Source organism: Triplophysa rosa, linkage group LG22 (genome assembly GCF_024868665.1).
Source record: "Triplophysa rosa linkage group LG22, Trosa_1v2, whole genome shotgun sequence".
In the NCBI taxonomy this organism is placed as follows: domain Eukaryota; kingdom Metazoa; phylum Chordata; class Actinopteri; order Cypriniformes; family Nemacheilidae; genus Triplophysa; species Triplophysa rosa.
The window spans coordinates 5,106,398-5,132,865 of record NC_079911.1 but is presented as its reverse complement, the minus strand read 5'-3'; the positions used below and the strand labels follow the sequence as shown (position 1 = coordinate 5,132,865).

General features: G+C 40.2%; 1 protein-coding gene across 4 annotated transcripts in view; it reads left to right on the top strand.

Annotated features, from left to right (window-relative positions):
* erbin (erbb2 interacting protein) overlaps window positions 1–26,468 on the top strand; it is a 93,987-nt gene that overhangs the window by 33,457 nt on the left and 34,062 nt on the right. For all 4 annotated transcript variants that reach the window (XM_057320385.1, XM_057320387.1, XM_057320388.1 and 1 more), the window contains exons 2-8: window positions 16,989–17,196; window positions 18,648–18,765; window positions 21,763–21,841; window positions 21,935–22,024; window positions 22,447–22,503; window positions 25,236–25,299; window positions 25,530–25,604. In XM_057320385.1, the coding sequence (XP_057176368.1) occupies window positions 17,008–17,196; window positions 18,648–18,765; window positions 21,763–21,841; window positions 21,935–22,024; window positions 22,447–22,503; window positions 25,236–25,299; window positions 25,530–25,604 (672 nt within the window). In that variant the 5' untranslated portion in view covers window positions 16,989–17,007. The remainder of the gene's footprint in view (window positions 1–16,988; window positions 17,197–18,647; window positions 18,766–21,762; window positions 21,842–21,934; window positions 22,025–22,446; window positions 22,504–25,235; window positions 25,300–25,529; window positions 25,605–26,468) is intronic.

Here is a 26,468-nt window from a genome sequence, read left to right as displayed (position 1 = left end):
CAACCAGTGTCACCTTAGCGTTGGACTGACTGACACCACTGCGACGGTGAATGACGTCACTTCCCGATACAAACACGCCGCATTGAATAAGCCCACCCCCGCCATTGATTGACAGGTTTCTGTACAAGTCAGAGGAAACGCAAATGCAAAGGGATTTGCGATTTCATTTGAGTTTTGGCAGGCTTAATACGCGACACCAGAGGAAGTGAAATGGCATATGGGGAATTGCTATTGCGATTTAAATTTGGCAGGGTCGTAACTCGTAAGACACGGGTAATTCATTTGCAAATAGACTTTGCTTTTCCTTTTGAAATTTGGCAGACATTGTACGTTCGCGTAAATGCAAATGAAAACGGTTTGCATTTGCGTTTGAATTATGTCACAATTTTGACACGAACAAATAGAAAACGCATTTGCAAATGCAGTTTGCAATTCCTTTTTAATATAGTCCGCAATATAACTCCATACATGTTATTCCTCTCTCGCCAATGTTTAATTCCAGTCATTATTCCAGCTTCAAAAGTCTGCTTGCTGTCACGGTGATGAATGACGAATGTTTTTCTCTCCCGAGTCAAGTAAAATAAAACTTTGACTGTTTGCCGTGTTGAACTACAATATTGATTGCTCGTTTAGTGCCACCCATGACCGCTGACATTAGCAGCACTTGTTTGCTATCATCTCTGTGCTCTCTGAGCAGAGTCTGACCAAAATTTTTTGATATAACAAGACGGTTCATTCATATTATTATAAACATGAGGAAAAAGTGGAATAAGCACTTTTCCCCACATCACTCATGAAGGCATCCATGATCACAGACTGCATGCAGTAATTCTGCGGTGGAGTTTTGCTGCTGACGGATGAGGATGCTCGTGTTTTTTCCCTTATTTCCAGACTCACGCTTTTCTCGTCCTAATTTTACGAGATGCACGTTACTAAACACTCGCACAGTGCTGACTGACACTGATCGCGATGGTGTTCTCCGATCGACAATGTTAAACAGACCCGGGACCCGAAGTAGGGCTGTGCGATTTGGGGAAAATATCTAATTGAGATTTTTTTGACAGACATTGCGATTGCGATTTGATTTGCGATTTTAACTTTTCTAATTCAAGCTTCAGCTCAATATTGTTGTGTGGAGCACAGTATGGGTATAATTACCCTGCTGAAAGAAAACAACAAAATAACATTACAGAAATTCTAATTGTTTCCATTAAAACCATTACAAAATTCATTTTTGTAGTGTGTTTTGGGCATTATTCAAATCGGGCTTACTGTTGTTCAATTGGTTCCCAGCTTCAAGATTACATCACACCAATAGAATCCAAATACCAGTGTACACTATTATAGTTTCCATTAAAACAAATACAACTCCCATTGTAACCCTTAAATCCATAACATTTTCTATTGTGTTAGTGAATTATTAAAATAGTTCATAGGTTACATAGGCTGATTTATTATTTTTTAAGTATGTGGGATTTTTTAAAACAAGTAGAAAATGTGCTGAATGTTTAATTTCATCCAAGTGAAATTAGCAAAACAGTTAGATAGAATTTACATTTGTTTGAAACGCGGAGCTAGGCGTGAGTTGACACAGGGTGCGCGCGTGCGTCAAGGCAACAGGCTGTGTGTGCGCATCAAGTTTAAACGGCTCGTCCACGAGACGCGCAACGCGGGGCAGAGACGTGCGAGTATGAAACAGGCGATGTGTGCGCATCAAGTTTAAACGGCTCGTCCGCGAGACGCGCAACGCGGGGAAGAGTCGCGCGAGTATGAAACAGGCTATGTGTGCGCATCAAGTTTAAACGGCTCGTCCGCGAGACGCGCAACGAGGGGAAGAGTCGCGCGAGTATGAAACAGGCTGTGTGCGCATCAAGTTTAAACGGCTCGTCCGCTAGACGCGCAACACGGGGAAGAGTCACGCGAGTATGAAACAGGCTGTGTGCGCATCAAGTTTAAACGGCTCGTATCGCTAGACGCGCAACACGGGGAAGAGTCCGCGAGTATGAAACAGGCTGTGTGTGCATCAAGTTTAAATGGCTCGTCCGCGAGACGAGCGAGTATGAAACGGGCTATGTGTGCGCGTCAAGTTTAAACGGCTCGTCCGCAAGACGCGCAACGCGGGGAAGAGAGCGAGTATAACACAGGCTGTGTGTGCGGTCTTCTGAATTGGATGGTTCTTTAGTATTTATTTGCCTAATATGATCGATCTGACTCTGCAGATGCCATAATAACACACTCTCTCTCTCTCCCGCTTTCTGTTTTTTTTTTTGATTAGGCATAACGGAGGTGCGCTCACTCTGTTGGTTAGCAAGAATGCCACTCAAAGCGGGCTTGGAACAGACGCGTTTCCTATATTTCACATCGTTTCCACATCGCAGCCTCTTGCGATTAGCAAATCGCAACGTCTCACATCGCGATTGCGATTCGATTTCGATTAATCGTTCAGCCCTAACCCGAAGTAATTCATTTGGGACCCGGCTGACCATATAAAATATTGACCCGAACCCATACGGGTCCTCACTGAAGACCTCTACCTTGAATCACTATAGGATATAATTATTGATAGGTTGATAGATGATGCAAATCCTATCAGGATATAAAATAATTTGTGAAAAAGATCTACTGAAGGCATGGAGTGATACTGGTTTAGACCTCACATTCTTACAGAGTGTGCAAACAGCATGCATGTATAGATTGCCATTGTTTTCCGTCTATTTCCAAGTCAATAATAACTTGTCTCACTCTTTCGTCCACCGAGTGTTTTAGATGAATCTGGGTGGATAGTGAGGTTGTGGTAAGTGAAACTCTGTTTGACATTTAGGGACAGACTCGGAGGGGGTTTGTGGTCATTCGCATGCTCATATTTCTGTGGCTTTTGACTCACCCTTGAGCGTCCTGTGATGGTCAGTATACATCCAGACACAGACACTTGAATAAAGCTCAGACAGAGCCAGAGGACACAATGACACTCCTAGTCTGCAGAAAAACTAATGCATCAGTGTAGCTGCTTTTCATACATTTATGTTTTAAAACATGTTAGATACTTTTTGGACTTGTAAAGTCTTCTAACCATTGGGTTAAATGGCGCATAACAGCTCTTGCTTGCAGCCCATTTTTGTCCATACACCTAAAGCAAGTATGAAAACGAAATTACAAGTGTGAAAAGTTCTCTAATGATCTCCATCGAGACAAGGTTGCAATGGAGGGCGATGCAGCACAAGCACTCTGTGCATTCGGGCAAGATCTGATTACCCGCCCTTATAACAGATTCTCCAGGACAATAGCGGTTTTGTTTGCATGACTGCCGCAAGACCACTGCGCATTGAACGGAACGGTGAGAACCAAAACCAAACAAGGGGAGCAGAACTGGACAATCCGGTTCTGCAGCTTCTGACACCGATACCATTTTTTTCTTCCTGTAATCTCTTATGTCTTTGCTTCACCCTTCCCCAACTTTAGCTTTGTACTTTGAGGAAACGTCTATGCATCGTGCCTCTCTTAGGGAACGTCCCTGTATGTCAACTTTCTGCTTGTAAGCTTGGCGTCTCTAAAGAGATCTCTGGTACTAAATTATTGAGAAAGGGCCCGGCTCCTGCTTTGTCAGCTGAAGGTGGAGGAAATGTTCCTATCATTGAGTGGCGGATCGAAACACACACCCAGCCTTACTGCTGCTCACGCTCGACCTCTAGCCTCCGAGCTGGACACACTCGCCTTGGCCGGTAAACTTGACACCTGATTCAACACTTGCGAGTCGGTCTGAGAACAGCGCCAGATAAGAACAAGATGATTACTGCACTGATCCTGCATTACCAATCTGTATTTAAAAAAAAGAAAACAAAATTTGCCTAGCAGTTACCACCAAGCAGAGATGTTATGATTTTTTAACAATGTACCCTGCATAATTTCTTGTATGAGTTTCAATTAAAGGGCCCCAACTCTAGCCCTTTTACAAAATGTAATATAAATCTCAGGAGTCCACAGAATGTGTCTGTGAAGTTTCAGCTCAAAATACACCCCAGGTCCTTTATTATACTGTGCCCTACATGTCCATTTTTGCCTGTGAGGAAAAACAGGCTCTTTTTGTGTGTCTCTTTAAATACAAATGAGCTGCTGGTCTCTGCCCCCTTTCCAGCAGAAAGCGCAGGGCTGTGTGAGCCGGTGCTTCCAGTAACCGCAAAACTGAAGAGAATGGTCATAATCTTTAAAAAAAACAAACACATTGTTTTGTATAAGTGAGAGGACACAAAACAAACGCATTATTTGTTTGAAAACTGAGCACGCTGTTTTCTGAGTGAGTGCACAAATGCAGTTACGTCTTTAAATCCAGCACATTGCTCTTATAAGTGAAAGTTCACATGATAAACGCATCATATCTATAAAACTGAAAATGCGCTCTCTACAGGTGAATGCACAAACTTGAGTTGTTCCGATTGACGATACTATCGACGATACTCAGACACATCGGTTATAGCTGATTCCTATGAACAATGTTGTCAGCTGCACCGAAATTACACTCTTATAGAATGCTAATTGCAGTCACACATGAGCAAACGTGTCATGTCTTTACAAGGAGCACATTGTTTTTATAAACGACAATACACGGGAAAAAACACGTCATATCTATAAAAATTGAAAACATGCTCTCTACGAGTGAGTGAAAAACATTGTTTTTATAAGCGACAATACACAGATAAAAAATAATTGACTGAATATTGTATAATAAAAATGAAGAAAAAAAGAAGTGTCCATGACTGATATTCTCATCTTCTATATTTAAATTAAAGGTCTAGGGTGGAATTCTTAGCGGCCACTAGCGGTGAGTTTGATAATTGCAACCAAGAGAGAACCGAGAGAAAGATCGTCTAAAAATCACCCCCGAGGAGGTTGCTTTGATTCGTATCGGTCTGTGAGAGTAACATTTGTTTTTCTGTTTGTTACAACTAGACATGTGCCCGGTTAACCGCGGTTACCACCAAATCCTGCTGAAACAGAGCTGGCTGCGATAATGCAAGGTATCGTTTATTTTATTGATGCCTAGTTTGTCCTTGAAGCACGGCTCTGGGATCAGTAGAAATGCTGCTCGATCTAAAAGCAGTGCGAGTTTGAGTCGCTTATAACGTGCATTTGAAAAAGCAACACCCGTCAAACATGATCATTATAAATATACTTTATTATCATAAAAATACTATAAATAATGTGATAAAAACATGTCCTTAGTCATTTCCTACTACTACTACTACGTGTGTTATGGTCTTCTTCTGCAGGGCGTATTTGGAGTTTCTGCACGAGAGCGCCCTCTGGCTGGATGCAGCAGCATTTTACCGTACTTCACTCACAAGTTGTGCATAAATCACGTGATATATATTTTCGGTTAACCGGGCATATGTCTAGTTACAACCAAGATATATAGCTGTGTAACGGAGCAGTTTTGAGCGTCATTGTTTATCTGAAACCAGTGTGCTGCTTATATATACTCGTGTCGTCATCACTTATTTTATTCATTTGCATTATTATTTGTGTGGTTTACGCTATGATAAAGCTAAGCATTTCATTCTTGCGTTGAACAGCACGTTGGAGGCCAGAGCTAGCTAAACGCTTTTTAAGGCGTTTGATCTGACAGTGGATAGCAGTTAGGAGTAAGTTAGATGTTTTTCCCCCCTTTGTAAAGTCAGGGACAACCAGACAACGTACTGCAGGGTAGAGGAAGAGGAAACGTGCTTTGTAGAGCTGTTTGTCCATTTAGGGCTTCTGTGGAAAACATGGCGGCGCAACATGCCGAATTCCATGTATGTAGGCCTGCTCTGTATGTTGATAGAAATAGCTTATTCTGAGGTAATACAAACATAACACTTCATTACGTAAGGTCTTTATACACCTCTGAAGACAATTTTATTGCATTTCTGTCAATAGATCCTTCTAAAAATCCCACATTGCTCCTTTAAGTTTGATTTTATGTCCACTAGTACCTTTCAAATGGCTACCAGGTTAACAAATTACATATTTTTCTAGTTAAAAGCTTAATATTCTTGACTTCTTTCATTCTCATTACCGATAAGGGGTAGTTTTCCGCATTTAAAAAATGGTTCATGTATAATTTTCTATTAAAATATAACAACTCATTCATGTTTTATTATTTATGAGTAATTTATGATTCATTAATAAATTGCTTAGGCATTATGGCTTTGCTTTTTTTTAGCAAAACACGCTATAGTATTGACAGTTTTAAATGGTTACGGTAATGAGAATTTTTAAAGCCTTTTTGTAGAAAATGTTAAAAATTGTGTCAGTAAAAGTTTTAACATTCCCTGTCTGCATGTCCTGTAGTCTCTGTAAAGGCTTCACATTTTTTTGCACTGAAATCATGTATTCTTCTTTATATGTAGTCGTACTTTGAATAATTTCATTTTTGAATAATGAAATCTTTGAATAAGTTATTGTTTCCATATAAAGCTGCTTTGAAACATTGGAGCATTGTAAAAAAAACTATAAATAAACTTGAATTGATGCTGCCCTTCATTACTGTGCCAAGTTATGTAGATTTCCTGAGCCGTATCTAAACTTCAGATTGACAACTTGTACTACATCCAGCTATTTTCAGTACTTCCCTCCAGACTGTGTATTCTAAGGGTTACGCGTGATGTTTTCTCTCTGGCTTTCTCTCTACCCTCTAAACATGGCCTTATTCTTGAATTCATCACTCCGGCATTCCTACATCAAAACTGTGTTCAGATCCAAACTCAATGCGCAGAAATCTTCTGCCGTTTCTTCTATAAATATCTTTAACCCTGTCAGAAACTGTACATCTCACACTCTGACGCCTCCGGTCGATCCATTGAGCTGCCTCGCTCGTGTGTATCCGAGAGGATCTGAAAGCTTTCTCTTCTCATCATCAGGAACTGAGAAATGTGTACATCAGCACCCACAAAAAGACTTGTGCATATTAACGGGGGCTGATTCTTGGCCACGTGTCGGTTCCTTGGCGTCGTGCGTGCACAGTTTTGCCTAGCGAAGGCTTGGAGAGGACAACAGAGCTATGCATCAGTGAGACGGCGGCAGACTCTTCCTGTTGTGAGTCTCTGATAACCGCAGGCTGGGGGAGGGACGGAGGGGAGCAGAGCCACGTCGTATTCAAAATGTGAGCGTTGTCTAATTGGTCTTCGATGTTGGTCCACAGAGCGGTAGAAAATGGGTCAACAAGTTCCCACGAACTGTAAAAAGCCTCCGATTCGCTCCAAATCATCTCCCTTGATCTTCAGATGTTCACTCAGAAATGAAATATCGGTCCCTCATGTCAGTTTAAACTCGTATGACTTTCTACCTGATGTCTCTGTGTTCTAATAATGTCCCAAATGTTGTTTTATAAATACAATGAAAGTGAATGGGGACTGGAGATGTCCTACTCTGAAAATAACAACAACAACATTAAAATGGTGCATTTGGCTTATGGACCAAAATTGGTAATTTACTGAAAATCCGAAAAACTGACAAAAATGACTGACTGACTCAAATTAATATGTAAATATACTTTACTTGAAAAATATTATGAATTAAAAAATTATATAAAATGTAAAATAGTTATGAATAGGAAAAATCTGTTTTATAAAGGGGTCATATGACATGGCTAAAACGAATATTATCGTTTGTTTTAGATGTAATGCAAGATGTTTACATGATTAAAGGTTAAAAAACGCTGTATTTTCCACATACCGTGGATGTTTTTATCTCCTGTTTTCCCCGCCTCTCTGAAACGCGCAGATTTTTTACAAAGCTCATCGCTCTAAAAAGCGAGGTGTGCTATGATTGGCCAGTTAATTAGTGCACAGTGATTGGTCGAATACTGCAAGTGTGTGACGGAAATGTAACGCCTCTTACCATATTTGGAACATCAGGTTCCAAAGCAATTATACTGACAGTACTGACTTGCTTATACATTTGGGCAGTCTTAGTCAAATCATACCACGAACTGATGTGGATTTTTGGGGGTGTGGTTACATGAGGCGTTTCAGGCAGGTCTGGGTGAGCATTCGCTTTTAGATAGAATGCATCTTTTGTTCCGACACTTAAATTTTTGCAATTTTACGTGTCTAATACATGCATGGGCAAAGACACAGAAAAACACATATTCGCGCCATATGACCCCTTTAAATGAAGCAACAGATGAAATACAGTCTTTATATGGCACCGGTGTGGAATGACATGAGTGCGAGTAAATTACACAATTTTAGGATTTGCTTTCCTTGTAAACCTCTTGATCATGTTCTCCGTTTCCTCTTAGCGTGTCAAGTCACACTGTTTTTCTTGTTTTGTTTATTAGCTACAAGTCTCTGTACTGTATTACACCAAAATCCATTAGACAATGATCTGTGAAACCCATCCCTATCGCAGTGCCGTTGCCTTTACCATGCCAGCATGTGTGTGAACGAGTCCCACTGCATATCCTGATTTCCTCCTCTTCTTCTGTGGGACTCCATAGGTGTGATTTCCCCCACAGGTATTTTTTGCTGGAACTGTAACAGTCTGTTTTTTTATGCCATATGAGGCTGTAACCTTGAGGCTTCGGGCTGCGCTGTGGAATGTAGCTACAGCAGTGTCTGCCACAGTTACCTTAGTTGTACTCCCACTGCCTGGCTGGTCGTAACCATAGCAACAGCGGTCACCCAAGGGGTTAAGGGCTGTCCAATGGGACAGAGTTTGCTGGTGAACTGGCAGAGGAGAGAGTGCACAGATTGTGGGAGGGCTATTTGATATTAAATTTCTGCCAGCTGGCAAATCTCTTCTGGACCCCCCTCCACCCGCCGTACAGAAATATTACATTAATTATATTAAAGCCTTTATAATCGGTGGAGAACCAGTTTGCATAGTTTCGATGATGAAAAAAGAACAAGTAGTACTGGGATGAATCTTAATCAGTTAATTCTCTTAAGTTTACTCACCCTGATGAATACAAACGAAAAAATTTACAGAATCATCCTATATAGGGGTCAATATGGCGCAGCTCCAAATACATATATATTCGTCATTAAAGTAATTCAAATAAAGTAATCCCATTGGTTTAAAGGAGACGTCAGATGAAAACCCCACTTTTTCTGTGTTTAAGTGCTATAATCGGGTCCCCCCGGTGCATCTAGCAACCCAGAAAATGTGAAAAATAAGAGCCCAGTAAATTTGTTTTGGTGTGACTTTCCCTGCAAGCGTGTGAGAAATCGAGCCGTTCAGATTTTGCTCCGATTGTGACATCCAAAGCGGATTTTATTATAATGTTACCGCCCCTTAATCTACACAGTTCCACCCACCATTGTTGTTTTCACAAGCGACAGCGGTGTACGTGACGCCATGGCTAAAGTTCGTGGACAACATGCAATGTAGTCGCTGCACAGAGTCCTAACCTCGGAAGAGACAGGAGTGAATTTATTTTATTTTTAGTGGAAATCCATCAGAAACCATAAGTAAAAACCTGCTTGTTTTTTGCGCGAATCACTTCAAACCGGAGTGCTTTTTCAACCTGGGACAGTACAAGCAGGATTAGCTTCAAAGTTGTTCCTCAAGAGGGATCGAGACTGACTGAACGAGACAAAACTGCCGATGTAAGTAATATTTATCAACAGTCTGAATTGACGTAAATGTACCGTATATAATATATAGAAGGATAACGTTAGCATATGATAGCGAAGGGAGCCAAGTCAGTCAAGGGCTAAATAGAACATTCAAAGCCAGTGTTAAAGTTACTGTATATAAGTGCAGATGGACACTTGGAGTTTAGCTGTATGAATGTTAATACATTATGTGCGTTAATATGTTTAGCTGTGGCAAGCTGTTTGTTTTGCTAATGAACAGGGGCAAACACTGGGGTTAGTTTCGTTTTAAACGCCTCAAATCATTCGTGCTTAAACTGAGAAATCTGTCACAGCAAACTAGCTCTCACGTTGTGTGTGTAACGTTATAACTTGTCAATGACAAGAGCTAAAATCCATGTAATTCCGCTGAGATCTGCAGTGGATTCCGTGGATTTTAGGTAAGCATACACGCACAACGTAAGCACATTAGCTGTTTGCTGTGACTTCTTTTTTTTTGTCTCCGGACGAATGATTTGAGACGTTTAAAGCCCTATTCGCACGGGATTAGAATTATCTGGGGACCTCTGGTCATTTGTAATAATTGCAGAGATTGTCTGTGATCATGTTGCACATTCGCACTGGATAAGTGAACTCTGTGATTTTACTCGAATTTACTGACTTATCTCCCGGAAATGACGTGAAGGCGCTTCCCTCTTTCTAAACATAAACTCACGAAAGAGAGCTTAACACGGATGCGCTGTCTGACAAGAGATTCACCGAGGCAGCCTTTAGCCCGTTACTGAACACACCAGACTGGACCTCGTGTTGCGTTTTGCCGCGTCCCACAGTTTAGAAGCTATCTATCTTCATTGAACATGTCAAAGCAACTGTTTCAAATCGCGCTTAAGTGGTTTAAAAGCCTGTACACGAATAAGAGCGTGATTACATAATGTAACGCTAGACAAAGGATGTCAAAACAAACGGATGCTGCGTTAATTGCGTTAAATATTTTTCACGCGTTAATTTGAAATAATTAATCGCATGCGTTAACGTGTTACCGTTGACAGCCCTACGTGAAAGTCTTGTTGTTGTAGGTGTAGTTGTATGTAAACCGAAGAATGTTCCTTACCGCATGCTGCCATGCATCATCCATCTCCATATATTGCTTCTTTTTTGTTTCGCTCTTCTGATCCTGTCATGTTTTTTTACAGTGAATATTTTCTCTCTGCCAATATTATTGTTGTCTGGTATGTAGCGACATAACCCAGCACCCAAAATACTGTGAAAACACTCCAACGCAGCTTCCATTCTTTGCATAAAATGACTGAAAAGGTGCACAGAAACCTTGAAAAAATGAGATACGATCCCGCCAAATCTTGTTCAATTCAATTCAATTTCAAATCGCAGAGATGCCGATTCGCACTGGACTAATATTATCACAGGACCTCGGTGTTTGTCAAAATATGGTAGGTAATTTGTGGGGGAATTTTTACTTGACAAATTACGTTTCGCACGGGATTAAGATCACAGACAATCTCTGTGATTATTACAAATAACCAGAGGTCCCCAGATAATACTAATCCTGTGCGAATAGGACTTTAGACGAAACTAACCGCAGAGGAATTCAGGAAATATCATTTAGCTAAACCATTGCCACTACACGCGTGTTGTGTTGACACGCTGGACAGAAGGGGGTGGAGTTTGCTGTAACTCATTATCAGTTAAAGAGACATGCACCAAAACGGGTTGCTGTGAGCATAGCTGTTTTTGACGCAGCAAGAAGGGTTTTGTTTACACAGCCATTGAGTGTTTTTAAGCAAAATATGCTCCAGACATTTCATGAAGACCCTAATAAATCATACCAACTTGTTGAAAGTGCTCGTCTGAGGAGACCTTTAATAAATGTCTTCTCAAGCGAAACAATATGTTTGTGAGAGATATTTCATATTTTGAGGTCATTTAGCAATCCATTACATTGCGAATTTATGGTAACAGACAGACTAGCAGAGCCATTTCAAATATGGCGTTGAATCTCATTGGTTCTTTTATCTTGTGACTGGTGCATACGGTACTCAGGCGATACGGTATATCAATAAGATTCAACTTTATTGACATCAAATTTATTTCTTGAAAAAAATGTTATATAAAATTATAATAATAAATACCTATTGCGTTAGAAGTAAAAATAAAATAAAAATATATGTTTTCTTCCTAAGGTGCTATTGCGTTGCGGGTTGCCAGGGCGTTGCTAAGCAGTTGCTTTTTTTTCAAGTTGTTTTAAATGCAGCAGTCACAATAGAATTTCTACGCAGAGCTCTGCGTATTTGGGCAACAACCAGAAAAACGTTGATAAAAGAGTCAGTGTTTCCTCTACCATTACCTTAGTAATGCCCAGCCCCTCCAACGGCACCTCCCGCCCCCCTTGAAGGTCAAGTTAATTAATTTTTTTATGTAGCGTTAGATCACAAGAGAAGTAATTTAAGGTTACCTTTCCTATATAACATGTCTATACCTTGTTCTCATAATAAACAAACTAAATAGCATTATGTTATTTATCTCATTTACATGGCGGCATGTCATTTCTGTTTCTACGTGGACGCGTGCCTTTACAATTCTCCTCTGCTCTCTGTATCGAGTACCCGAAGCGCGCGCGCATATACACAGGTAAGCACACTTTCACCAGCGGACAGAGAGCGTGTGAAAAATTGCGTTTTTAAACGATCCCAGGGTGGTGAAAATACACATGCCCTCCCCCTGACAATAGGGATGTAACGATTCACTCAGCTCACGATGCAATGCGATTCACGATTCTGATCTCACGATGCGATTTATTCACGATTTACTCACGATTTATTTTGAAAAAATGAGTTGAAACAAATTAGAAATGAACAACGTCCCTTGCATTATTTCTTAAATGCTTCACGTTTCTTTGTATGATAAAATAATGTTTTATTTCAAATAACAAAACTAAACTGCAATTTTATAACAAATTAATAATAGTAAAAGTCTCTTTAATATAAACAAACTAATACTGTCTGTGCTTTTCTTGGATTTTTTTGCATTTAAGAAATATCAGCATCCACGTTTAGGTTTGCAGTGAAAATAGCGGCCCCTGTTGTTCAAAAAATGTATTGCGATTCAGTTCAAGCCTCAACCGATTTGAATCGTCGCTCATTATAACCGATTTTCAACCGGCTCACGGTGAATCGTTACATCCCTACCTGACAAGCAACAGTCCAGTTACCACCGGATGACAGGTTTTCACCCAGTTTATCCTTCGTTCCATCCGGGACCGCAAGACACAATGAACCATTCAAAAGTCAGACTATTTCTGTGGTTTAAATTGAGCAGCACGTGTACATAACTGAGATGTACACATCACGCGCACTCAGGGACATTTATGTTGATTATATTTTGCCGCTATATCCTCTAATATCTTTATTTAGCGCCAAACGTGCTTCATTTGAACCCTTTCCGTTCCGTGAGCGCTGCTTCTCCCGCCAAAGACGCGTCGCATATAAAGACCTGCAGACACCAAGAGCAGGTAGATAAATGGACACTTTTAATGTAACGCTTAAGTAAACGAAAATGCAGCAGTAATCAAGTATTTTTAGCTGTCAGTCAGTTTACTGTTTGCTATATAGGTTTGTGACAGACATAACATAAAACATAACGTCTTGTATCTACATGTAACATTTATGATATTAATAGCATAAATAATCAGCATGTTAAGAGCATTTCATTGTGAATCATGTTTTAATTGGAAATTATATTTAGAAGCAGTTCTAGTATGAATGGCATGGAAAGGCTGTTAGTAACTTTGTAAGTACTCCTGCTCATGATACATTTATTTCAGTTGTTACATTTTGTTGTCAGTAGTTTGTTTAAATATTAAAATAGACCACTGGGACTTCGCTTCAGCACCAGAGCCTACAACACATTTTCTCAGTTACCAGACCTTCTATGTTTCATACAGACTGTGGCTATCAGAATATAAAGTAAATGGCCTGATAAAACATTAGATTGATTGATTTAACATTATTTATTAAAAAAAGTATAGTCCGGACCTCCTCCGCAAAGAAAAATATAGAGACCGTAGCCCCCCCATAGCCGTAAACCTAGGGGAAACACAGAGAGTCATTGGGTTTTTTATTTACACATTATTGATTTTGATGTATTTGCACTGGTTTTGTTCTTTTCGTTTTTTTAAGGCTGTATTGTACAAAATTGTATTGTGGGATATAACTATTATTATTATTATTAGCATTAGCATTTCCTCTAAGTGAAATGGCCACGCAGTCACATATCGATCTTCTATTGGTCACACGTCGTCACATGATACAGATTTGCAGGTCATCAAACTTGAACTTTGGGAACTTTTTCGCAGGAGTTTGCGTTTTGATGCTTTCTAATGCGTATGAATAAAAGTCAATGGAATGTCTAGTGTGGCCTCATAAGTTGTTTGTAACACATAAATTTGTGTTTTCTATGGCGTTCTGTGTGGTTGCCAGAATGTTACTTTGCGGTTGTTGAAGCATTCAGAGTGAAAAAGCAAACTTGAATACTGAAGTACTTAGGCATAGGTTTTTTCCTAAACGTGAGCAATTATAATAGTGATGTTTGCCTTACTAATGTGCCCTTGGTAATTTTATAAACCCAGCATGTGTAGTTTATGCATCACGAAGAGAAACTGCAGAACACAAACAGCTGGTGGTTTTTTTATGTGTACATAAGTGAGGGTAAGTGAATGTGTTTCTTAGCTTGAAGGCCATGTGGTTTTGATTACTTTTATTCTGATAGGCTGCATTGCTCCTTGGAGACAGCCATATGCATTCACAGACATTCGCAGCCTCAGTGAGGTCTGTATCGCATGGCATGCATCACATGATGATGTCGGCACCAATGGGAAGTAAAACTGTATTTTCCCACGCACTGACAAAGGTTCCATTATACATGCATGGATTTCCCCGCAGGACTGGAGATATCTGGGAGAACGAGCAAAAAATGCAACATGCAAGAATATCTCTTGTATTCGAATGCTTTCGCTGCGGTCTCTCTAAAGAACGCAAGTCTCCGTTTTTCACTTCCCAGTAGCTCCAGCAACTTATGTCGACTTGGTACCAACAGGATCTGGCTGTCATTGTCCGCCAGTGTGTTAAAAGGGAAACACGAACCCTCCACCCATAACCTACTTGCATTGAGGGCAAGCACGCCCATTTCCCTCAGTGTATGCGTGTGCACTCTTGTGCAAGTCGATGTCACTAGGCGTGTGTATTTATTATGACTGATAAGAGGAGGCCTCCGGAGGCCAGTCTGTTCTTACTCGCTATCTCTGTCAGCCCAAACTTTCCGCAACAACGAAACTCAACAGCTGTAAAAGTGACGCAACTGTGGCTGTTATAACCACACCAGTGTTACCTGGATGTTGTACAGTGAGGGGTCTTAAAGACACTATTAGAAGCCTTCTTTTACTAAGAAATGGACATTATAATCTGCTGTTTAATAACTGACTAAATCAAGATTCAGACCGATGGTATTTGTGAATCGCCATGCAGAAACCATTGGACCATTCATAACACCAGTCAACATTTTCTGAGAATACCCAGAGTGTGACTTGGTGTTTTCCATTTGAATAATTGTTTGGATGTGAATGATGCCCTCAGTCCAAACATATTTACGCACACATTGCGCCTGGTGAAGGGTTAGGCTGTGTCTGTCTGCCCATGAGGAAGAGGAGAGGCACATTCTCCAAACTCTTTCCACAAGAATCTCATTGATGCAGCCACATTCCACAATCTGTGATGTAATCCAGCCCTTCCTCACCGAGCGTTCTTCTTCTTCCTCGCATGAGCTCTGAACCAGCAAACAGAACTCCCGGTTGGAAGGAGGAACTCCTTCACACATTTTCCCACACGTCTTCCCTTCGACATTCCATAACAAAGTGAGATCAAGTTGAGGCGTTTTTTCCCTGTTGCGCTTCTTTTGTGTGCAGAAATTCGTGGCTGAAAGCGGATACTCTAGACCCCGGTCACAATACTTCAGAACTCCACGTAATCAGGACACAGTTTGTGGAAACACAATGGTGTGCTTGGACCCTCTCCAAGAGGAACCGAGTCTCGGGCCTGTGTTTTTACTTTCAGATTGTTTGAATGATCTTTTGACATTGATGTTTTTATGTCGTGTCGCATTTGTCTGATAGTTGTGTGTTATTGTGTCCAGCGCATTGTCTAATGGCCCAACATCATTAAAACTTCATCTGCCTCTCTGTTCTGTGGCTGTTTTAGCTTTGTGTTAAAAAATCTAAACTGGTAAACACAGGTTGCAGATTTGAAGCATCTAAGTGTGATCCTTGAACTACTTGTATCACCATGGTGTTCTTTACCTAAGACCCTTTGCTTTAGGTTTCTCAAGAGGGATGATCCATCTAACTTGGCTTTGTGCCCTTTTGCGTAAAGGGTCCCTTTACAGTCTACCTCACTGTCGTTTTGAAAAATGCAACTAAAATGTGAGTATTTAATTTTAACAAAATGCAAGTATAACTTGTTCTAGTTAAAATATGACAGTTACCGCATTTGAAGAGATGGAAGTTCTCAGGTCATGGTACCGCATTCCTGACACAGACTGCCTTCATGAGCAAGTCCAAAAGTCCATTTGTCTCCATTTCTAAAAGCTTTCCTGAGTAAAACAGTTTGCTACTGTTCCGGCCTTGCATTATGAGTGGGCTTCAAACCGGCGATCGGTCCGGCATGGGAGACGGGTGCGCTAACGAGGCGACTAGCATTTGTCACAGGGTTACCAACCATTTGTTTGCCATCGCATTCCGCTGGTCGGGAAACCCGCTTTTGTCAGTTTCGGAAGTCCCCTTCATCTGTTTGACTTCCGAACATGACACATTGAGCTGTACTGGTCCACATGAGCCAGTTCACCAAATGGCCATCCGCGCCTGTTTCTGTGCACCGCAATTTCAAATTAGCGTCACCCCTGGATATTTCTATTGAATAACAGTAGCAACCGACCCGCCACAATTCATCCAAATGTAGATTGAAGGGCTCTTCATGACGCGTCACAACAGAAGAGAACCCTTGCGTCTGGGGCAGTTGCTATTGCTGCCTTTTTTGATACAATATTGAGGGCTTTTCTCCAATAAAGGTGCGTGATATTCTCCAACTCCATTATACGTTGTATAATGAATTTGCAGACCATGAATATAAATGGTTTTTAATAAATGTTACCGCAGTCCTCGCTGGCAAGTAATTGTCGTATTTTTTTGCCGAACAATGCCTACTCGGTGAATGGCGAATCCCCAAAAAAACGATGTTCCGCAGCGTGTGTAACCAAGCTGTTTTGACAGCACTATCAAGTATCCCAGTGTTTCTGTGCTTAAATAATTCATGTTCATGAGATGATCATGTTCTCTCTCTCTCTCTCCTCCAGTGCCTGAGCTGTCACAAGGATGAGCAGTAAGCGCAGCTTATTCGTGCGGCTGGTGCCGTGCCGCTGCCTGCGGGGCGAGGAGGAGGCCGTCACTTCGCTGGATTATTCGCACTGCAGTCTGGAGCAGGTCCCTAAAGAGATCTTCAGCTTTGAGAAGACCCTGGAGGAGCTCTACCTTGATGCCAACCAGATTGAGGAGCTGCCCAAAGTACGAGCACAATCCTGCAATACAAACACGCATTCGCGCCACATGTATAAAAACAGTTCATTTTTTTACATTGTCAGTCAATCCAGTTCTCCTGGATATATATCAATTAGCTGTACATCCCACCAGCAAAACTTGTACATGTGTTTATGAGTTTTAAAACTCATTAGGGAATGGGTTTTAAAGGGATAGTTCCGCTTCAAAATGAGAATTCTGTCATTTACTCACCCTGTTGTCATTTTAAACCAGTGTTGTGCAAAACACAAAAGATGAGATTTTGGGAAATGTTGGTAACCAATAACCGTCGGTCCCCATTGATTTCTATTGTATGAACACAAAACCAATGCAAGTCAATGGGGACCAACGGTTTTCTGTTACCAACATTTTTCAAAATATCTTCTTTTGTGTTCTTCAGAAAAAAAGAAAGTCATACAGGTTTGAAATGTCAAGAGGGGGTGTAAATGATGACAGAATATTTTATTTTGAAGGTGAACAATTTCTTTAAAGTGATAGTTCACCCAAAAATGAAATGAAAATTCTGACATCATTTGCTCACCCTCTTGTCATGTCAAACCTGTATGAGTTTCTTCCTTCCGCAGAACACAAAAGATATTTCGAAAAATGTTGTTGACCGAACAACGATGGCAGTCATTCACTTGCATTGGTTTTGTGTCCATACAATAGAAGTCAATGGCTGCCACCGCTATTCGGTTATCAACATTCTTCAAAATATCTTCTTTTGTGTTCTGCAGAAGAAAGAAACTCATACAGGTTTGAAATTAGGGGTGTGGGTAAATGATGACAGAATTTTATTTTTGGGTGAACTATCCCTTTGTTCTGATGAGAACAGAGAAAGATATTTGGAAGAATGCTTGTAACCAAACAGTTCTTGGACCCCATTGACTCCCATAGTAGGAAAAATTACTTCATGATTTGTTTTCTGTTGAACTCAAAAGAAGAGGTTTTGAAGAATGTAGGACAGCAAACAGTTCTGGTGCACTTTTGACTACCATTGTCATTTTTCCTACTATAGTAGTCAATGGGGTTCAAGAACTGTTTGGTTACAAGCATTCGTCCAAATATCTTTCTCTGTGTTCAACCAAACAAAAAAAAGTATACAGATTTGGAACAACTAGAGAGCGAGTCAGTTCATTAAACAGACATGAATCAAACCTACAAAATCTCAAACTATTTTTGTGACAGAAGTTATTTTATATCGAAATCAAACATGCCCTCATGGTCCATATGTGTTATTTTCTATTGAAAGTGTTGGATTAAAATTTCTGTATGACAGAAGAAAATAGTTGTACAGGGTTTAGATTTTCTATTAGGAATTGATCGGATGTGAAAGGATGGCGTTCTGTTAAGACGTTGCATTGGATCAATTCAAATGAATATTCCTCATTTTTGATCTCATAGTGTTTTTCTCTCTCTTCCTTTTGTGTTTATCACAGCAACTTTTCAACTGCCAGTTGCTTCAGCGATTGAGTTTACCAGACAACGATCTGACGGTCCTGCCGCCGGGCGTGGCAAACCTCATCAATCTCAGGGAGCTGGACATCAGCAAGAACAGTAAGCAAAATGGCCCATTCCTCTCTTCTTTCTTTTTCCTCTTTGGAGTCCAGTTACGCTATCAGTCCACCCATAACACAAGCAGAGTCATCCTGATATGTGCATGCACTCGCTAACCCCTTATCCACTGTAATTCAATTCAGCTCGGCAAGCTCGACGGTTCCCATTTCACGCAGCAGCACAAAAATCTGCACAACCTAGTTTATAAACCAGGTTGAATGTTTTGAGCGTTGGTTTAGAGTTGCATTTGCAGTTTGGCGACGTGCATCAAATACAGTACATAAGGCTGCCTAGATAGCATTTATTCAGCATAAGCATATTTCTTCACTAAATTAACGCTTTTTTATGTTGTGATGCGTCTATATTTGAATTGATGACACATTTCTATTTTTGATGCACTGCACAGTTGCCTAAGCAAGTTTTCATACCAATGGATGTCCATTGAAAATCAATAAGGAAACGAGAAAGAATCCTTCCATTTTACTGTTGCTGAGATCTTGCATCATGCTCTCATCTGATTGGTCGATTGTCAGTGTGTATTTCGAGATGAGGTGCATCTACATCACTTCCAGTATAGACGACCTCAAACGGTCACGGCGAGACACTGTTCGCTTCCTGTGTAGACAATGTGCGCATCGGTCAAGTCTATTGTGTGCTTCTCATGATAAAAACTATTTGGGGCGTGAGAGTTACCATAACAGAGTCGCTGCATATGTAGAAGATTTACAATCAGTCACACGAGGTCTCATAACAATTAGGATGCTAGCTTGAAAGGCTTCATTCACATTTGGCAATAGTAGTACTGTACAGCTGTACATAATAGCTGAAATGCACACAAACACATAAAAGTGTTTAAAGTATTTCGATGTCCCAGCATTCTTTTCCCTTTGAGTCCAATGCTTATGATTCCAAGATGCTCACCACACTACAGCATCCTATCAACCCCGATCATGTGACAAGTTCATTTGTATTGTACTCAGCATTTATCCGTTTATGTACGTCACCCTGTAACCACCCACACAAAAATGTGTTTGCAGGTTTATAATCGTCACTCCCTTCCTGTCAAACTGCTTGTGTTTGTTTTTGCTCAGCGTTTATAGTGTTTCCCAGAGCCATTGAGAGAGAGAGGTCTGCCAATGGAAGTCCAAAACGCTGGAGCGTCACGTGATTCCTGGAGCCTTCAGATAGTTCCAGGAAGTTGTTTTCTCTTTAAATGCTTTATTTCTTTCATTTTTTTATTTATTGAATGGCTTTCGTCTTTAAATGGGTTAAAAGTTTACCTCAGTTGGTCTGTTTAGTCGCAGCTCCATGCGTTACTATTAACTTCCAGGAACTATTGAGAGCCTCCATTGCTGTGAAAAAACTGTTCCATTGGAGTCAACGAAGTTGACGCGACTCTCTCTCTCTCAATGGCTCAGGTGTTTCCATAAGTGTTATTACAAAACTTTAAAATAAAATGGAGCGTGATCGTCCCGCTGCGCTGGGGTTAGAACAGACTCGCCTGTGGTTACTGTGCATGCAGTTAAGAGTTCACATCCGGGTGTTGGAGGGAGGAAATCTTAACATAACTATAATGTCACACTCCAGCTCCTGTGGTTAGTAGGACAGGAAGTATGCAGGCTAGTGCTAAAGCTTTCTTACTATACATTGCCAAGTGTTTTTTTTATAGAAAGACATAGTTTAGACCTAGTACAGTCTAATATAGCAATATATTTTTGATTATTAAAATATTAATATTGAGTTGGGTGCAAGCCTTAATTTGAAATGACAGGTATTTCTGATCTCATCCATTTCTTGGAATGGTTTAAATTTGATGTAGTTGTCATTCATTTAGTCATTTTTCTATTTGAAAGACAATCTTACAGACAATTATTTTTGCAGTTGTATCTCAAGTATACATACTTGATAAACATACTTGGTTTATAGCATTAGTAATATAACGATCTGACAATAACAATGTGATTGATGTATTTCTTGTATTTCCTAATGTCTCTGCTCTGTACTAGTATGTGTTTACTGTAAAGCTGCTTTGCAACAATGCAAAATACATTTTAATTGAATTACAAAGTAACATTCTCATACATTTAATAGAATTACAAGTGAGCGAGGGAAAATGGCTTGTTAGAGTCAAAAGTCATTTACTATATTATATTACATTTGATTAAGACTGCAAAATTATAATTTGGTTGAAATGCAGTTTCTTTGGTTTTCAGATTAAATCAGTGTAGAAACAAACTAGTGCTTTTGAACGATTAATCGCGATTAATATCCATAATAAAAGTTTGTGTTTCCGTAATGAATGTTTGTAATGTGCATATAGATTTTGTATTTATAAACACATACACATACATATTTATGTTTAAGAGAAATATTTAATATATAAATCAATAAATGTTTATATAATTTAAATTAAAATATTTCCTAAATATATACTTGATTATGTATAGGGGCTTTCATAGTTCCAGGCTTATTTGTCGGAAGTTCCCGCTTTTTGTTGTGTTCGCACTGCAAGAACCGGCCTGAATTATTGTTCTGGAGAACCTTTTTTGGAAGAACACTTTAGCTCCTTCACCGAGGCAGGGTCAAAACTAGCAGGGTAGGAACGATCTGGGACGTAAGCAAACGCTGATTGGCCGATCACAGCATCCTCCGTCATTCTGTTGTTTGTCGTTGTTCGGCGGATGTGCTTAAATGACATCGCTGTCAACCGGCTTACATCACAAAATAGTTCCTTTCGCCGGTGCGAATGCAATCGGGGAAATGGCCTGAGGGAAAACTTAGTCCGCATAGGACAGCCCTCTTTACCCGTTTCAGAACTTTGTTTCTGAACTTATCCGGTCGGAAAGCACCTTTTGTGTATGTGTTTATTAATACAAAATAAATATGCACAGTACACAGACATTTATTATGTAAGCACAAACTTTTATTCTGGATGCGATTCATCGCAACAAACATTAAACCTGTAGCTAATGCAATGTTTTTTGTGTGACATTTCAGGCATCCAAGAGTTTCCTGAAAATATCAAGAACTGTAAAGTGCTGGCCATAGTAGAAGCAAGCGTGAACCCTATATCCAAGTAAGTACTAGATAGTAGTAAGATATTAGAGATGACCTTTGTGTGTCTGCATGTCTCCGGTGATGTCATGGAAGCACTGTCGCGTCTCCACAGGCTCCCTGAAGGTTTCACGCAGCTTCTCAGTCTGACGCAGCTCTACCTGAATGATGCCTTCCTCGAGTTCCTACCGGCCAGCTTCGGCAGGTCAGACATACACACAGACTCAGTAACACACCGGTTGAACTCTGCTCAGTCTAAGAGGGAACAAGATAATCCAAGCTTTTGTTTCAGTTCAGACAGTGTCTCGATACACTATCGGATGAAGTATGTACTACATTAAAATGTAATGTACAACAAACATGAGTTCTCCCAAACAGAAGAAGGTTTGACTGTTTTTTAAGCACACGCGACAGGTCTAACTTACAGATTTCATGCGAATGCGGTATATACAGTACATACAGCCTGGAGTACATATTCATTGAGATGAGACCATGCGACGTGTATTTGTTGCACACCAGCAGTTCATCTGAGGACACACGGGATAATTTTCTTTATTGCTTCGCTGCATACCGTGTACACTTTCACTTTATAAAGTTTCACTTCATTTTTCTGTCTCTGTTTCTCAGACTAACCAAGCTGCAGATCCTGGAGCTGCGGGAGAACCAGCTAAAGATGTTGCCAAAGTAGGTGCCGCATCGGGATTGAATTCGTAAAATATTTAAACGTCAATCTGCGCTGCTGCAGCAATTCTGATAACCGCATTATAATACAGACGAGCGTCTCTCTCTCGCTCCGTGGCTTCATATTGTTCAGACTTACGTAGGAGACACTCCAGTGACATGCTACGACAGGTTTTATAAGCGTTTCTGGCTCTGGGGATGATATTGCGTCATACGGGGGCTCATTTGTTTGCTTTTGTGTATGAAAAGCACAGAATGGGAAAGAAATGGGTTGGGCAGTCAGTCTTGCATCATCTGTCAGTAGAACCACACAGGCCGTGCATGTTTGACGTCAGGATGCCACAAACTTAGTTTGCTTCAAACACAAAAGGATTGAATGAATTTTTGTTTGGGTGGATTGAAAACACAAAGGAAGAGACTTCCAACCACCCAGAACCCTCCAGCAACCATTTAGCTACTGTCCAGCAACACATGCTTAGACTTTGTTCTGCATCAGGAAGTATACCAGGAAGACGTAAACGCTCTATAATCAGAGCGAGAGAGAAAGCTGCCTTCACATGCATGGCTTACTCATTTACTATTATTAAACTTTATTGTTTAACTTTATAGCTCTTAAGATTCAGCCGTGTGCTGCGACTCTTGCTCATTGTGGATCATAGAAGATCATTGTGAGGCTTGTTTTCACGATGTGTGTGTCTGTCATACTGATGAGCTGTGGATTGCTCAGCACTCTAGGAGTTACCGAGTTGGCATGCTTTAACTCACCCAGCGTCCTCCAAACCAGATGAATGAAGCCCTCACACGGCCATAGCTAGAATGCAACTAATCTTCGTCTCTCGCTGCCTTACAATACAATACTCTCATAGATCAAATACAATCAAGTCTGAGTTTATCGCATTGGCTGTACAAAATTCCATTTATTTAGGTATTCATTTCCTGTTTTCTTTGTGTTTGCGATATGACTGTAGGCTAGAGTTGATCTGTGCTCACGTCTGAGCAAACCAGCTGTTTACACTCCACCCTAAACCAAACCTTCCTTAGTTGTTCATGTTAGTCCAGGGTTGGACACGGAGATTAGGACTTGTGTTTATGTGATTATGAGCAGATTTGGAGCGGAAGTCTAGAAATGCATGACGTGGATTAATTCACAGGACTAAAGAGATGGTTTAACACCATATCCAATATGATGCTGTTTTCTTAAGAAACATTAGATGTGTAGAGAAGACCAGGTAAAACTGGAGCTTTCAATGGTTTGAAGTTAAAGTTGCAATCAGGGTTGCCAGATCTGCGTAACAAAATCAACCCAATGGCGATTCAAAACTAGCACAGTGACCCCAATACCCCAAAAACTCAAATATGTGTCACATCTGACCCGAAGTTAACTTCCGGTCTGTGTTTGGTTATAATATAACAATTTATTTACCGTATGTTCATATTAATTTATATTAATATTTTATTCAATTAAATTAAAACTACTCAACAATTATTGATTCTTTGCCAAAGTCTATCGGAAGTTAAGATTGGGCCAGATAACATTTATATTGTTGCCGCTATAACCATCTGTACCTAAACTATATGTTTTACAGTCACGGTTATGTATTACACAGCATTTTATTAATGAAAATCATTGTATTGTAGTTTTTAAAAATAACCTCATTTTACCATTCAAATGACAGCTGACGAGCATAATCTATCCACTTAAAAAAAAAAAAGCAACTTGTGGAAACAGTTTAAACGTATCCCAATTCTGCGGGAAAAACTGCAAACCTGGCAACCCTGGCTTCAGTTTGTAACTTTTGCCTGTCTATCAACATATCTGTTTAAAACTCAAATGATGTCACACTGACAATTCCTGCGAAATCACACCTGACAACTCAACTTATAAATCATTATTATTCCGTCGGGGTTAGGCAAAAATGTTTTTCCTATTACGCACCGCAGTTTTCAGTTATTTATTTCAGTCACACATTTTTCTAAGCGTGTGACTGGATAAGTCAGTTTTCCTGAAGCACAATAAGACAATAAACCCATCACACACACACACACACACACACAGTGTTTTAGAGACGCACATGTGATCTGACGTGTGGAGCCGTGATGCTTGTGATGGCCAAACCGGTTTGAATCCGATTTACATCATTTCCTGATCCCCACTCTCTTATTTGATTTGATTACATGTCCTTTCAGCTCCCTCCCGTAAACAACAGCGCTGAAAATTATTTATAATACAATTTTTTAGAAATGCCCCAAAAAACATTTTACGTGTTAGATTTGATTACATTTCAGTTGTAAACATTAACAGCTTTATACAATTCTTTTTATTATGATTCAATCTGTGACCGCTTGGCCGCCTTAAACTCTGTATCTTGAATTTGAGATGTCTATCTGACCTTGGAGATTATATTTGTGCATTAAATTAATCAAGTGTTTTATTGGCATTGGCTTTATCAACTTAGGGTGTAAAGTCTAAGAGTGTTTTAAAGCAGCCAATGAGAAGTAGATTAGCAGTTAGTGCCCGTTCAGTAAATGTCTTTGTCTGCCGTTTGTGTGCCTCTGGGGAATCATTGCATGTGCACTTTAAAAAGAAAAATTGCAGTTACTGCCCAGCTTTATGCCTGTCACACCTACAGTTCACCTAAAGCGATGACCCCCCAGATGTACGTTTTTTGTGCAAAGTTTAAATCTGTTTAATCCAGGGTTATAAGTGTTAGTAACGTGTGTGTGTGTGTTTGCAGGAGCATGCATAAACTCACGCAGCTGGAGCGTCTGGATCTGGGGAGCAACGAGTTCACTGAAGTGGTGAGTCGCACCTGCCTCTTTCAGGTGTTGTACGCAGTACCGCAGTTTTTTTCTGAGCTGCGCTTACATCACAGTTCTCAATGCGGCCAGGTGTCAGATTGATGGACAGTGAATGCAGACGCTCTCATTGAGCATCCACCTAATACGCATCTGCCGCCTTTAATGGTATTCATTAAAGCCATAGCGGATTTCCTCTCACTGAGAATGTGTCTCTCTCTCTCTCGCTCTAGCCTGAGGTTTTGGAGCAGCTCAACGGAATCAGAGAGCTGTGGATAGATGGAAACAAACTGACATTTTTACCCGGGGTGAGTGTTAGGTTACATTTTGTGGTGGTTCTTCCGAAACCACCTGTTTTTCAGGAAATGGAAAAAACACACTTTTTAAATGATTAAATACCATGTTGTCAAAGTTGACAAACACTTTATACATAACCCAGAGACAAACGTAAAGGGTGACTAATAATGATTTATGTCAAAAAATAAAAATCACGAAATATGGAGATACAAGGTTTTAGAAGGACCGCAGCGTTTTGGTTCTTATGAAGTCACCAACTGGACCATGATGTTTATAATGCTTTTTTTTTTTTTTTTACATATTTATGAAGTCATTTTGTGACCGTCATGAAGCTCAAGCAGAACGAATGTAGATTTCTATGTAAAAGGATCATGAGACTATTTTTTGCAAAATTTTAATTTGTTCAATGGTCATAATGAAATGTGACGTGTGTCAATTTTTGAAAATTGTTTCCAAAATTATTTAAAGGCAAGGTAATCGATTTTTGAAAAGTGTTGTTATTTAAAATCGACAACAAAACACACCACTACGCAAAAGGAACACGCCCCTTCCTGCACACGCCCTCGAATGTGCTGTGCAACGCAGACATGAAATGCATAGCTTTATAATAGCTAAGACCACGCAAATAATAATGCAAATGAATAAAATAAGCAAAGACGACAGAAGTATACACAAGCAGCACACTGGTTCCAGATAAACAATGACGCTCAACACTGCTCCATTACACAGCTACTTACTTACTACAACAACAACATATCTTGGTTCTGACAAACAACAAAACCAATGTTACTCACATACTGATCCGAATCAAAGCAACCTCCTCGGGGGTAATAATGAGACGATCTTGCCCTCCAACGTCTCTCTGCTGGAAAGCC